This window comes from Gymnoscopelus microlampas (assembly GCF_963454915.1).
Source record: "Gymnoscopelus microlampas genome assembly, chromosome: 20".
Taxonomy (NCBI): Eukaryota; Metazoa; Chordata; class Actinopteri; order Myctophiformes; family Myctophidae; genus Gymnoscopelus; species Gymnoscopelus microlampas.
Window position 1 is genome coordinate 30043272 of NC_139957.1, and position 14626 is coordinate 30057897.

General features: G+C 44.2%; 1 protein-coding gene across 3 annotated transcripts in view; it reads left to right on the plus strand.

The window, feature by feature from the left end:
* Nucleotides 1-14626, plus strand: part of LOC311035592 (fibroblast growth factor receptor-like 1) — a gene marked incomplete at its 3' end in the record, with an annotated part of 31251 nt that overhangs the window by 14747 nt on the left and 1878 nt on the right. For 2 of the 3 annotated variants that reach the window (XM_084043881.1, XM_084043883.1), the window contains exons 3-7: nt 3570-3842; nt 10536-10622; nt 10735-11019; nt 11800-12153; nt 12783-14455. In XM_084043881.1, the coding sequence (XP_083900007.1) occupies nt 3570-3842; nt 10536-10622; nt 10735-11019; nt 11800-12153; nt 12783-13225 (1442 nt within the window). Of the gene's footprint in view, nt 1-3569; nt 3843-10535; nt 10623-10734; nt 11020-11799; nt 12154-12782; nt 14456-14626 lie in introns of those variants that run through there. The other variant, XM_084043882.1, reaches the window with a different exon arrangement.

Here is a 14626-nt window from a genome sequence, read left to right on the forward strand (position 1 = left end):
ACTCCATCACCAAATTGAGCAAAGAAAAACAGAGCTAATTCTGTGAGTCGTCAGACCTCCTCCTCCTCTTCCTGCGCTATGAAAGATTCCATTCACACATGGAGGTTGGCTAAAATAAGGCCCCGCGCACCAATGCTGCAATACGGGAAAGCCCATGTGGTCGTGTGCATGTATCATTTTCCATTTACAGGGCAATGTAACAATGCTAACCATTTGGGTAAACATTCTGAAATGCTCACCAGTTAATCGTAAATCTGCCAGCTTCTCATTCATCACGCCTCTGCATCAAAAGGTAATCCTTCCTTAAGCTAACGGGAGAGAACGCCTCAGAATTCCAATGAAGTCAATATGAGAAGTATTGCTTAAACATCAGCAAAAAAGTTGGGAAAGGAGAGAGTACAGTCAACTTCTGCTTTATAATTTATTTTTTACTGCGACGGAGAGAAGGAAAGCTGGGTGGGAGACAGTGAAGTGGAGATACAGAAAAGAAGGTTGCTCAGGTGGGATTCGATCCGAGGCCAGCAGAGGTGCACGTGGATGCAGAGATGAGCATCTGAACCGTTGCAAAGAATTCTCTTGTATCTGGCACCATTCCATTTTGAATTCAGAAGTCTTTATCTGCGAGTCCTGCTATCGAGCCGATAAGGCAAACATTTCCTCTTTCTCTGTGTTTGATTTGCCACAAAGTGACTCTTCCCTGGTTTCAGAGCTTTCAACTCCAAGGTTAAGAGAACCTGTCCTTGAGAAGGACGTGGGTGTTGGGGTGAAGGTGGAGGAGGATTCCTATTGAATAAAGGCTGATGGTCATGCACGCTGCACAAACACTTATTAAGTTATTCAGACGATGGCCTTGATTTCAGCACCTCTTCATGCCTTGTTTTTCAAAAGAACTTCAAAAGGATTTTTTTTAAAGAGCGGAGAGACGAAGGGAGGAAATAATTTGTTGCACATTCCATGCACTTGGTGCAGCCGCCAAAGCCCCTACTTTATTAAGCTCAAAGTTCAGGAGCCAGAAGATTCTTAAATGCTCTCAGCAGAATACTGCACTTTTGCACCTTATTTTATATAAAAAATTATAGCGAACAGCATTCTGCCATTTTCTGTTTCTCGTCAATTCCCCCCCCATCATTTCATCATATTATACTCCAGAAAGTACTGTGGCTTTTAAAAAGCTTTGTTTGGCAGATGTACCCTTTAAGTACTCTTTAGTTTGGTACATTTTGACACTTTCATGCAACCAGACGTTTGGCATGAAACAGGCCTTGTCTTTTAGCTGAACATGGCCCTGTAGTACATCTGTAATCAAAATAGGAGCACAGGGTTCAGGAGCTTGTGTTCTATGTTGTGAACATGCCACAGAGGGGATTCCTTCACCTTCTGACTTTTGAGATTGGAAACGTGTTGATGTTTTCTCAGGGTGGTTTGGTCTCTGCAGCATCAACACAGTCCATATGAACCCAGGACCAAGCAGGATCTGTGACCGGTTTGTGGTCCTAACCAGAGTCTGCAGTGCGGTGATGAACACTGAGCTCCTCTGTTCTGCTCTCCTGGTAGCGGAGGAGTGAGATATGGGCCAGCTGACAACAGCCAAAAACACTGCGGTCACGTTTTCCCCGCAGACATAAACAGTGACACTTCCAATTTCCTGTGCATGCTGTGCACCAGGAAAGGCCATCCACAGAGAGGAAGGAAAACTCTTGAGCGCTGTGTGTGTGTGTGTGTGTGTGTGTGTGTGTGTGTGTGTGTGTGCGTGTGCGTGCGTGCATGCGTGCGTGCGTGCGTGCGTGCGTGCGCGCACGTGTGTGAGAGAGAAAGGCGGAAGTGGGAGGCTTTCATTCATATATACATCACATCACATCACAAGGGTGACCATCTCCCATGGAGTGTTAGGGGTGTATTGGAAGTGCACATGTCACTTTACTGTACTGTACATATAATATCAAGTCAAATGGAATGTATATTAGGCTATGTTCAGACTGGCAAGCCAAATAAAAACATTTGCCAATCCAGCTTGGAATCAGATTTCATCATGTCTGAACAGCAAAAGAACGCATGGAAACTTGTTTTTTTGCTAATCAGAATGGTTTGAAATGTGATTCAAATTTGATTTCTAAAGATATTTCAGTCTGGACACTCGGATACTGAAACCTGATTTATACTTTGCACGATGGTGTCACTACAAGCTCACAACATGTCACGTCGTATACCATTACTCACGCCTATTGTTATGTTGTTAACACAGCAACCAATGCAGATAGGTCGACAATGTCTGAATACACAAATCTGATCTGATCACTTGCAAATAACGTAGTGGACAGTCGGTTATAAATATCAGATTTGTCTAACATAGCCTTAGTCTAGCTCTGGTCACTTCAAGCATAATTCACCAAGCAAAGGTTCCCAGACAGTCCAGATTCTGTACCTGCATTTGAGGCACATCTGTTTGCAATGTGATGGAAAAATGCCACTATTGGAGTAACCCCTCCACCCCCATCAGTGTAATGAAGCTCTTGTTTACCATAATGTGTGAAAATTACACCAATGGTGTGTGTGTGTGTGTGTGTGTGTGTGTGTGTGTGTGTGTGTGTGTGTGTGTGTGTGTGTGTGTGTGTGTGTGTGTGCGTGCGTGCGTGCGTGCGTGCGTGCGTGCGTGCGTGTGGGGGGTGTGTGTGTGTGCGTGCGTGCGTGCGTGCGTGTGTGTGTGTGTGTGTGTGTGTGCGTGTGTGCGTGTGCATATATGTGTGTGCAAGCGAGCGTGCTGAGAGAGGCCATGTTTATTTACCCTCCCCATTGTTGTTACTGCTACCAGACTGACCATTTGCAGTGAGAGAGACAGACAGAGTATGCTGTGTGTACTTTTCAGAGCTGTTGTAGCTATAGTGTTGGGTTGCATTCCACTCTCTCCTCTCCTCTCCTCTCCTCTCCTCTACTACTCTTCAATGTCTGCTCTGCTCAGTTGTCCAGAGTTTTGTTTAGTTTTCAGTGAGTGGAGTCTTTTGGTCCATGGTTAATGCTCACAGCCCAGTGCAAGTAGTGGTGCAACAAGCACTGCTAACACCATCACAGGGCGTTTCAACCCGCTCCACTTCACCAGATCTGAGGGAGCAGACCTGAGCCAATTAAGAACAGGGAGAGAGGGCTGCTGTCCACCTCACTGTGGCCCGCCCCTCACTGCTTTGATCTCCCGCACGCTACGCACAACCAGAGCCAGAATATTTTACCCTCGCTGCGCAATGGATGACAAAGCTTGTCCAATTATTACAATCTGGTTTCGACATCGCTGAGTAATCAGACAAAAGGGTGACAAATTACCTCCACCTCCTTCCCAAAAGTGAGCTCTTTTGTTTTAAGTGAAATGAAATTCAGACGACATATTGTGCCTTCTCAATTTCATCTGGGGATTACAGGATATGCAGTTATTGAAACAGCAAAAGATTCAGAGATACCTACAGTAGAATCACCTGTACAATTGTACATTTTGCCTTTAAATCTGTGTTCAATATGACTGTATTCAGTGTTCCAGGGATGCAGGTGGAGGTTGAACTCTCATCACTGTTGTGTCTCTCCAGGTCCTCCGCGGGTGGCTGAGAAGGTGTCTCACAGGCAAACAGCCCGGCTGGGGAGTGCCATCAAGCTGCCGTGCCCAGTGGAGGGAGACCCTCCTCCCCTGAAAATGTGGACCAAGGACGGCCGCAACATCCACAGTGGCTGGATACGCTTCCGGATCCTCCGTCTGGGCCTGAAGATCAAGGAAGTGGAAGCAGAGGATGCAGGGACATACATCTGCAAAGCCACTAATGGCTTTGGCAGCGTGAACATCAACTATACCCTCATTGTCATCGGTATGTGCATGTGCGTCGGTATGTGGGTTATGTCAGGTGGTATCGTGAAATCGCCTTCATCTGTTAACTCTGCAGTTCCCTTCGATGAGATCACTGGGAGTGATAAAATGTTAATATGTCATTAAAATTATATGTAGAATTTGGCATCTATAAACTGTGAAGTCACCTGTTTAGTAACAAAGATCAGAGACCATAGCCGTGAGTAAGGCCTCACCGCCTTCCGCTGCGGAAAAAGGTTTTAAAGCCAGATTTGTAACACTTCCTTGCGGTCCAAATCTTATCAAGTTGCAGATGTTAAGAGACAATATCCCTCTTGGAGGTCAAGGCCTAAAACAAGTGGATTTATGGAAGGTTAGGGGTTGATCCCCACATCTATTGTATCTGATATAGACCCCCGGCTCTCCCAGCCCAAAGTCAACAGCGGCATGGGATATTGTTTCAATACCACTTCATCCTCTGTGACTCAACTGGATCTGAAGTTCTTCCCTTTCCTAAGGCTACACTCTGTAAAAGCAGGAGGTCTGCAGTGCAGCAATAAGAAACACATTTAATAGTGGCCATTTGCCTGCATAGTCTTACATAGAATCTTGACATGGACTTTGAGGATTACACAGGACTTTCAACTAGTCTTTTGTTTCTTGAGTTTAGAACCCTACGTGGGCTCTGTCCATGTTCCTATGTGTGTGTGTGTGTGTGTGTGTGTGTGTGTGTGTGTGTGTGTGTGTGTGTGTTTGTGTGCGTGCGTGCGTGCGTGCGTGCGTGCGTGCGTGCGTGCGTGCGTGCGTGTGTGTGTGTGTATACAGTACATTTCCTCTGTTCTAAAGCAAAGCGTGATGAATGAGCGGAGTGGAGCGTGAAGGCTGTGTTTAGTCTAATTAGTGTAAGATGCCTAATTAGGGCCAGTCTCTCCCAGGAGGAGGGTGGAGGCCAGGGGCCTGATGGAGGACCTGCACTTTGGTCTTGTGATGGCTCCACCTCAGCCTCGGCCGTGGTTTAGTAGAGGAACTCTAAATCAGACAGATCTGAGAAACCCAGCGCCACGTAAAGAGCTGTTGTCGTTGCATTGCAGTAGCTCTGTATGGTCGTGAGTTGGGAATAGAGTTGACTGCAGTTATTTTGGGTCCGGTTTACTGGTTTAAGTTTCCAAAGAGTTCAAAGGCGGGCTATCTGCTCATTGGAAAGGCAGGAGATAGAGAGTTCCAACAAGCTATAATGTCAAGGTTCACATTACAGCTGTGCAATATATTACGAACGTCATTCGTGGCTGTCTACACTTCAAGTACATCTAAATTTATTCTTTAGATATTACAGACACCCATCAACAACCCATCATAGAAAAATATCACATAGTTCAGAATGAGCCATTGATTTTCCACCCCATTTATGTAATTGTTTTGATGAACAGTCAATCAAATGTTTCAGATCATTAAAGCAATGTTGTAGAACCATTAGTAGGACCTTGCTTTAAAAAAGCATGTACTTTTTATGCCTATTTTGCCTACTGGTACCATTGTCGTTGCTCGGTTTGCACCAATATTGTTGACCTATCAATTTTTGTTGTGCAAGAGAACTGTGTGTTTATTTACAGTATGTGCTAAAAGTGTGATTTTGAGACCTGTTTCACCATATAACGAGAGTTAATGGAATCACTACTTCAAGTTCCTCGAAAACAGAAATCCCTCTTGGGAAGCATCTCAGTTTTGGCTGTAATATTCTTAGTGGTCACACAGTGAGCTGAGAACCAGTGTGTGGGTGAGGTGAGACTTGGAGAGCGAGTTCATTGCAGAAGTTTTCCTGACCTTTGTTTACATCTTACTTGAGAGTATGCGGTAACACTTGCTATGCATCCCATGTCTATAATGAGTTAGAAACATACTGATAATGCATTATAATCGGCTTATAATGCTGTATAATTATAGCTATAAGCATTCATAAATAAACACAATTCTTTATAACAATAATAGTAATTTTATAATGACTTATAGGGTCAAGTATTATTATACTTTCTTTACTTTATGGCAAGGATCATAGTGTATTATAATTTTCATAGTTGTAATACATTATAATAATTTTCTAATGCATAGTGTGATTATAAGTCAATGGGTGCTTTAAGTAAAGTATTGACATTCCTGAAGAACATTTTGTGTGTTTTTCTTGCATATATTTAAAGCATCTACTTATATAGTTACTTAAATCACACTATAATGGATAATAACAGTGATTATAATGTATTATGACATTATACTACTATGAGAATTATAATACACTATTAATCTGGCCAAAAGAAAAAGTCTGAGTGACCAGTAATTATAAAGTACTATAATACTTGACCTTATATCTAAAAAAAAAAGAAAAGAAAATCATTATAATGTGTTATGATTGCATTATGAGTACTTGTAAGTGAGTGCTTATAACTATAATTATAGACATGGGATTCATAGCAACTTTTACCGTATGCTTCAATCAAATAATATGACATATTGTCTTTTACAATGATAGCAAATGTCATTTTTACTGATCTGAGGTTAGGAATAAAAAACAACAACTCAAACTTGGGAGGCATGAAGTAGAATTTCTTTCATCATGACATGCCCCTCGTGCATGTGCACAGACGTGCATACACAAGCAACATGCAATCACGCTACTGCTGTATATAAATCACGTTGCCAATTCATCGCAGTTGATAGAAAACATCTTTCTCCCAGCAGTGTTGCGGTGTGTTTGCCACATTATGATTGATCTGGTTTGGCTTCATCGCACTGTGACTTAAGTGAGAATGAAGACTTGAATGAAAAGTATTTCAGACCACTGTGATGAAGCCATGAGGGGTCGCAAGGTCATCCGCTCAACCTGACTACATTCAGGACTTCACACTCTGTGACTACGTGAGGAAGAAAAAACCTTGGAAGTTCAATCGCGTTTTTTTTTTATAATCCTTATGAGCATATTTCCATGAGATTTTTATCAGTGGTGTGTTTTTGCCCTTTATGGAGTTCGCTGGAGACCATTTGGCCTGGCTCTTAACCCTGATCTGGTTTGTTCCATTTCCTACTTGTCCTCTGGTGGTGGTGAAATGCGTGACAGGCCAACACTAGTCTCTCAACAGCCATTCCACATCTCTGTTTTGTTAGACCACAGAGACCCCCCCCCCCTCAGCCGGCCCCACCACCCCCTAACCTCCCCTGTTTCTGCTCTCTCGTCTATCATCCCAGCCAAGGACTGGCAGCCATCACCACTCCGTTTGTTTTTATAGATAATTGTTCCATCACGGAGAGGACTGCATTCAGAGTGGCTTTTTCACCAGGAAGATTAGGGGAGCCTCGTTTTCAAAACACTTACAGGACTGAAGTCATCGGGCCGAGAGAACCGACAGCTTAGAACAGCCCTGTGGTGCACAATTATCGTGAGCAACACTTTCCATTAAACTCGATTCAGCTAATTGTCAGGCATTTTAATTTCGTTGCATTATAGGTAACTCAGTGACCATCTGGGAGGCGTCGGCTGCTCAGAGAGAGCAGGGGCAAAGGGATTATTTATTTGAAGGACTGTAAATGAGGGGTAGCTTCCAGCATAGCTCTATGTACAGTATCCATCATGTGGGTTTATTATTTTTACTGGATCACAGAATGTAAAAGAAAGAGAAACAACTGCAGTCAGTTATACTGTCGTTCAGGGGAACAGTGGCGACGAAATCCTGGCAGCCTTTCAAGCTCAAGGCCCAAAGTGAGCAACATACTTTTTAAACATTATGGTCTGCAATCGCCAGGGAAGGGGAGGGGGGGGGGGGGTTACGAAAGAGAAGCCAAGCAGAAGAAAGACCATAAGATAAAGAGACAGTAAGGAAGCAGAGTGAGATTTGAGAGAAGGTGAGAGAGTGAGGGCCTTTGTAGGCTGATGTAAGGGTGGGGGTGTGGGTGGTTCCATAGAGGCTGGAGAGATATCCCTCTCTCCATCTGCCAGTGGACAGCCAGTCCTCCCCGGAGCTATCCCAAGAATCTGTTCAGCCAGTGCAACATGGCGCCTCCTCAATCCACCCAGCTGGTTGTTTGGGCCATGTTTGGGGTGGTCTCCTGACAACTGGCCCCCATCACCTCCCATCCACCCCCCCCACCTCCACCCACTGACTGACGTGTACGTCACCTATCACTCCTCAGCTGCTTTGACCAGAACAAGCATTGTAGCAGCATTAAAATAGTTAACGGCATGTGATTTTAATGTTTATTTGAGTACAGTTCATATACAGGCTCATAAGAGAACAAATTAATGTCTGTACACATTGGCACTTCACACACAGTACATACTTCGTTAATTTGGCTGTCTCCGGAGAAGATGTTATAGGCCAGCCGTTGGATAAACTGCCCTCCATGTGACTGATCACATGTGGTAGCTGTTTGGAGATTTCCAGTGTGATGCAAGGCCACAACACAACTTTCTCTGGACATTACGATGTCCCCAACAACATCTGGAGCTCATTGTGACCCCCAAATCAAGGGGCCTTTTCCTGTGATTCAGCTGGCGCACAAGGCCAGGGGAGAGAGAGCATAGTGACCTACTTCCTGTTGCTGGGTTTGTGAATGAAAAGGGAGGAGATGGCATCAGATGCTAAAACACTGAAGTATGAACATGAATGGGCTGTCACAGTTGTATGGTGTCAATCACAGTTGTATGGTGGCATGTGATTACTTTGTCATTTAAACAGCCTGACATAGCTCATTGCTTACTTAGTGCAAGCGTTCATTTCATTAATTACCTATTTGCATTTCTGTTCCACACAATGTACGCCAGTTTATGAAGAATGGAGAGCGTCTTAAGTAGAGGGGGACACGGAGGGGGTGGGGCAGACACAGAGGTCTCTAGGTCTCTCTGTATTTATTGACGATTGTATTTTTCTCTGTTCCAAAAATAACAGTTATATGACTGCCATGACATGTCCTGCCTCCCTCCAGTCTGCAAGTCTGGTCAGCCAACATTGTTTAAAGACAATAGTGGCTAGGGATAGTTGTAACACACACAGACTCATAAAAGGCACCATTGTTCCTCAGAATCTCCAAAAAGTGGAAAGGAAATAGATTCAGGAACCCCCCCAAAAAAAGAAAACTCAGAAAGAAAAGCCCGGCAGTGTGGGACTATGTTCTGTTTGGATTGGGAGGTTCAGGAACCGGCAGGAATGCGCAGAGCCCAAGTGAGCAACAGAGAAATATTTCTTCCAATAGAGGCTGTTTTTTAAAGGAATGGGTTATTATAGTTGGCCAGTTAAAGCCCTTCAAATAGCCATGACATCATGAGTGGGCCTGGTGCTACAGGGGACAGACAATGGAGGGTTTGTGCCCAGAGAACCCTAGAGAGCTAAGAGAGGTTTGGGGGACTTGGGAGGGCGGCAGGACTAAGGGGGGGTTAGAAGTCACATCTGGCCCCTCTACCTGCCCCCATCAAACATTAAGGGGGAATCAAGTGTGCCAAACTGCATTTAGAGGAATTCAACTTGAGGCTACACTGCACTTGAAATCAAAACTAGCAACATTAGCTGCACAGCATGTTGGGCTTTGTTCCTTGTGCTGTGCGTTATAGATCCACGTTTGCTAAATATGAGCTTTATCTGGCCCCCAGCAAGGCAGATAAATCACTAACTTATGGTTGTTATATTTAAAAGGTCAGACATATTGTGAATGACATGAGTACCATATCTAATGTTAAGTGACAACCCGGTAGTATCATATCAAAGCTTCCCATCTCTTCTTTAACTGATAATCCATAATCATCCATTTAAAGTCTGGCATTGCAGAGAGTGGCACGGGATGGCAGTGTATTTGATATGCTTCATAAATTCATCAATGCCTAACTCACAAAGTGGATATGCATTACAAACCGTCTATTAGGTTTCACTCATTATATTTTCTGTAAGCCCTGTCTTAGCTCCACTGCATGATGTCAGCCGGCCAGCCAGTGACATAAACTGCACAGCTGTCTTCTGGAACCGGGCTTATGAAAACTGATCATGTTACTCCCAATTGCTGCAGTGTGTGACCTTAGCGTGCACCCCGCTTAGAGGATCCTATCTATAAATGCTAAATTTACTCAGTCAGAGCCAAGACTGCTTTACAGTGCCTGTTGGGCTTTGTGTGTTTGCTGTAACTATTTTGTCTATGACGTTGTAAAGATGTGTCAACCGAAAGGTCTAAGGCTCAAGGTGTACTTTGTAGCCCGACAAAAATGGCACACTATTAAATACTTAATTTCTGTCAAGCAACACAGTACTGCAATGAAGTACAACTAAAGCCTTACTGCCGTTTGGATTGAGACAAGGACTAAAACATTACGTAGACTATGGCTCTTTCTGCACTGTCTCAGAAGGTGTTTACCGTCTTCTTTGCAGGCTGTGAAAGTAAGTGAGAAAAGTTGTCCGCTGAGAGCTCGACTAGACAGTTTAACTGCATTGGATATTCGCCCAAATGGCCACATAAGTCTTTATTCCACAAGTGAAATCATAGACTGTTTATCTTATAATCTTTGTCATCACCCTTCGTGAAAACCTCTAGACCTTTATGCAGCATGATGATATTCCATCATGTTATAACCAGCTTGAATTCTGTGCCACAAGTTTTATTTACTTTATATCCCTTGGGGGAAGAACACGATTTTCCTCTTTATGTTTTTTAGCTCTCCAGTGACTGACCATATTTTCTCTGTCAACAGATGACTCTGGTACTGATAAGACTGGCCCAGGGACAGCTGATGGGCCAGAGTCTGAGCTGGGTCCTGACGGCCTGTCAGGAAAATTAAGTAAGCGCTCTCTCACCATGCAGCATTATAAAAACTCACACCACCTCCAGAGTGTCCAGTGAAAGAAACAGCAAGGCATTGAATGCATAATGTCCTCTTATTTCCTCTGAAGTGCGGCCTCGCTTCACCCAGCCCGCTAAGATGAGGAAGAGGGTGATAGCTCGTCCAGTGGGTAGCTCGGTGCGACTCAAGTGTACAGCAAGTGGGAATCCGCGGCCAGACATTGTGTGGTTGAAGGATGACAGGCCTCTGACGGATCGCGAGGTCGGTGAGGGGCGACAGAAGAAGTGGACGCTGAGCCTGAAGAATCTGACGCCAGAGCACAGCGGCAGATACACCTGCAGAGTCTCCAATCGTGCAGGAGAGATCAATGCAACATACAAAGTTGAGGTCATACGTAAGTATCAACTGCTTGGAAATATCTCAGTAATAACTGATGAGTAACCTGCATTACTTTTTTTTTTTTTTTAATTGTTTGCTGCAGTTTGTCTTGGTTTTTCTTTGTACTATTGGACATCCTTAATGGAAATTTAATAATCATTGTAATGTTAGGTCTTGGATTTGACTGTGGAAGAAGCATAACCTTTTGCAGGGACTCTCTCTCTCTCTGATCTTCCTACTCCCAGCTTCAGAGTTTGATCAACAAATCTTACTCATGTCCCTGCTGCATGGATGGATGTGCTTGTGTAATCATGTGTATGGTGTATGGAAAGCATATTGAGGAAGGAGGCCCGAGAGTCAGGGCTTGGGTTCTGGTGTTTGATGCAGAAAGAGAGAGAGAGTGAGAGAGGGGTTCTTCAACCCAGAGACCCTCCACCCAATCTGGAGCTGATTAAAGTCCAGCTGTCTGCCAGACCCCCAGCTCCCCCCTTCCCCTTGAGAAATGTGTGCTGTACAACCAGGAGCAGAGAGAGAGGAAACTAATCACACATACTTCTTGTGTTACATGTGGTATTTCTCCTTCTCTGTTAATTACAAGTTATAAGCCTGGGGCTAATAACAGTACAGACAACTAAGGCCTGTTCTATGCACAGAAGGTCTGGCATGTCAAAATGAATATGTGTGTGTGTGTTTTGACAGTTGTTTCCCTGTGTGTGTGTGTGTGTGTGTGTGTGTGTGTGTGTGTGTGTGTGTGTGTGTGTGTGTGTGTGTGTGTGTGTGTGTGTGTGTTACACAGAAAGGACAAACTCCAAGCCCATTTTGACGGGCACTCATCCGGTCAACACCACAGTGGACTATGGTGGCACCACCTCGTTCCAGTGCAAGGTGCGGAGTGACGTGAAGCCTGTCATTCAGTGGCTCAAGCGTGTGGAGTCCAACGAGGAAAGCCGCTACAACTCCACCATCGAGGTGGGCGACCACCGCTTTGTGGTGCTGCCCACGGGGGAGGTGTGGTCGCGACCCGACGGCTCCTACCTCAACAAGCTGCTCATTACCCGGGCTAAAGAGGAAGATTCTGGCATGTACATCTGTTTAGGTGCCAACACCATGGGTTACAGTTTCCGCAGCGCTTTCCTTACCGTGCTTCCAGGTGAGATTTGTGTAACGCCACCTCTCACTTCCACATTATACAGTATTGTAAATATACGTAGAGATAAATAGAATAAAAACACTTGACCCTCACCAAAGAGACTGGCAGTGTTCGCAGAGGTGGGGGATGCCAACAGGGTATTGTTGTCCTTGTCGCTGCACTGGAGACTCCTACTGGTTGGTCAGGGTGCCTGTTCAGAGGGGAGGGGATCTGAGGAAGATGGCACAAACCTCGGGTCACGTTATGCTCTCTCTGTGACACTCCTCACTGTCAGGTGAAAAGCAGCAACTGGTGACTCCATGTGTATTGGAGGAGGCATGTGGTTGTCTACACCCTCCCCAGGACAACTGTGGGGCTTGGCAGCAACCAGGACTGCTGTACACATGCAAATTTGCATTCGAAACTAGGGGAGCAAAATAACTAACTACATACTTCAAAGTGTTATATCAGTAGCTTTGTCTAGTTTAAAAAAATAGTGTTGAGTTTTTCATTCAAAAATATTGAAAAGGTAGGTCAAGAGGTTGCATCTGTAACATTCATAAAATACAACGCACGTAATAAGAGCCAGTAGAAATGCTATAAAAATAAATAAAGAAACTTGATATTTTCTTTCCGTTCTCCCTTTGCAGACACCAAGCCTCCTATCACCCCCATATTTGTGCCAGCCTCCAGCACCCTCCCCTGGCCTGTCATCATTGGCATACCCGCTGGGATGGTGTTCATCTTTGGCACAGTGCTGCTGTGGTTCTGCCAGAGTAAGAAGCACTGTCCACCTCCCAGCACGCCGGCCACGGCTGCTCAGGCGTTGCAGAGCTCCCATCGGCTGCCCTATCGAGAACGGGAGAGGGGCTGTGTCGCCCCGTCGTCCACCTCTTCCAGCCCAGACAAAGATTGCATGAGCTCCATAAACTATGAGGAATACCTCGCCCAGCAGCAGCTCCTCCTCAGCCAAGGGGGGTCAGCCCTTCCCAACAAAATATACCCCAAAATCTACACTGACATTCACACGCATACTCACTCCCACGTGGATGGGAAAGTGCATCAGCATCAACACATTCATTTTCAGTGTTAGCCTTAGTGCCAAATACCCCCCTTAATTGCTCCAGAATTTTACAGGGACTATATGAGCTGTGGACTGAACGCAGAGACGTGCTCTTTGGCAATATACACCTGGAATTGCTCTATAAACTGTTAAACTGTGCCAAACCCTTCTTACAACTGGACAATATTTGAAGTGAATGCACAGTGTCTAGTGATTAACATATCAGTCAGTGATACAGAACTTGGGTTAGCGCCTGCTAATGTCCATGTTGGGTGCTTCTTCTTTTTCACCTGCCACGTCCTCACACCACTAAAACGTATGTGCACTTAAAAAGGCCAAGAGATTCTTCAGTGTGCGGGTTAAATTGCAGTTGTTCAGACTAACTAGAGGATATCTGCCTATCAACTTGATTTGCTCTTTTCCCATTTCTATTTGAGGTGAAGTTCAAATGGGTGTTGGTTTTACCCTTCATTTCTACAGCTGTGTTAGAGCAGAGGCTCTGCGTGTTGTGACTGGCCATGGTGATACAAGCGGTACTGATGATTTACAAAAGGGCTGGATTTAATGCTCCTACTCAGGTAGTCCTTTGTTTGTTTTAATGTCACATAATGTTTGGAATGCACATACATTACATCACTGACCACTATCCTTCAATTTAGTTATCTCCATCCCTGATGGACTTTTGTCCTTCGCTTACTTGCCATTCAGTACAGAGTAAGACATACATTGACCAGAAAGCCTAACCTAACCCTTTTGAGGTATGCAAACCTTGCCTAAGACTGCAAGGGATGGGAGAATTGTTTCCGTGTTGCATGTTAATTGGAGTTGAGTCTTCAAAACTTTTCTGAGGTTCCCACCACTAGCCAGAGGTAAATGCTTCCCCAGATATACCCTTATTGGTGACGACTAGAAAAGATGTGTATTTTGGACTGCAAACTTATCCAGCCACAATTTATGAAGCTGTAGTCATTTATATTCAAATTCAGTCATGAATATTTAATTTATTTTGCTAAGAAAATGTATCAAATGTTTATTTTTCAGAGTACGGCATTTTACATATGTAAGTTTATTAAAGTTTACTGTAGCGGTGTATAGTATATTTTGAGTACTGTTTGCCAGTTTAATCACATTTAGGTATTGTTGTATGTAATTGGTTGTATTTGACAATCTTGTACAATATATTCTCTTAAAAGGTCAAAAACTAAATCATCTGATGTCTTGATGATTTGGTTGCAGTTTGATTAAAGGACTTGAAATAGCTGCAGTTGCTGTCTTGAAATTTGAAGTATTTATTTTTAACCATATGGTAGTCAATTTAAGAGTTATTCTGAATCTTCTTCAATACACCATATTCACACGGCGGCCATGTTTCTATGAAGTCAATGAAAGTAGCCACCCCGGGTGGCGGCACTTTCAATGTTAAATTCCAAT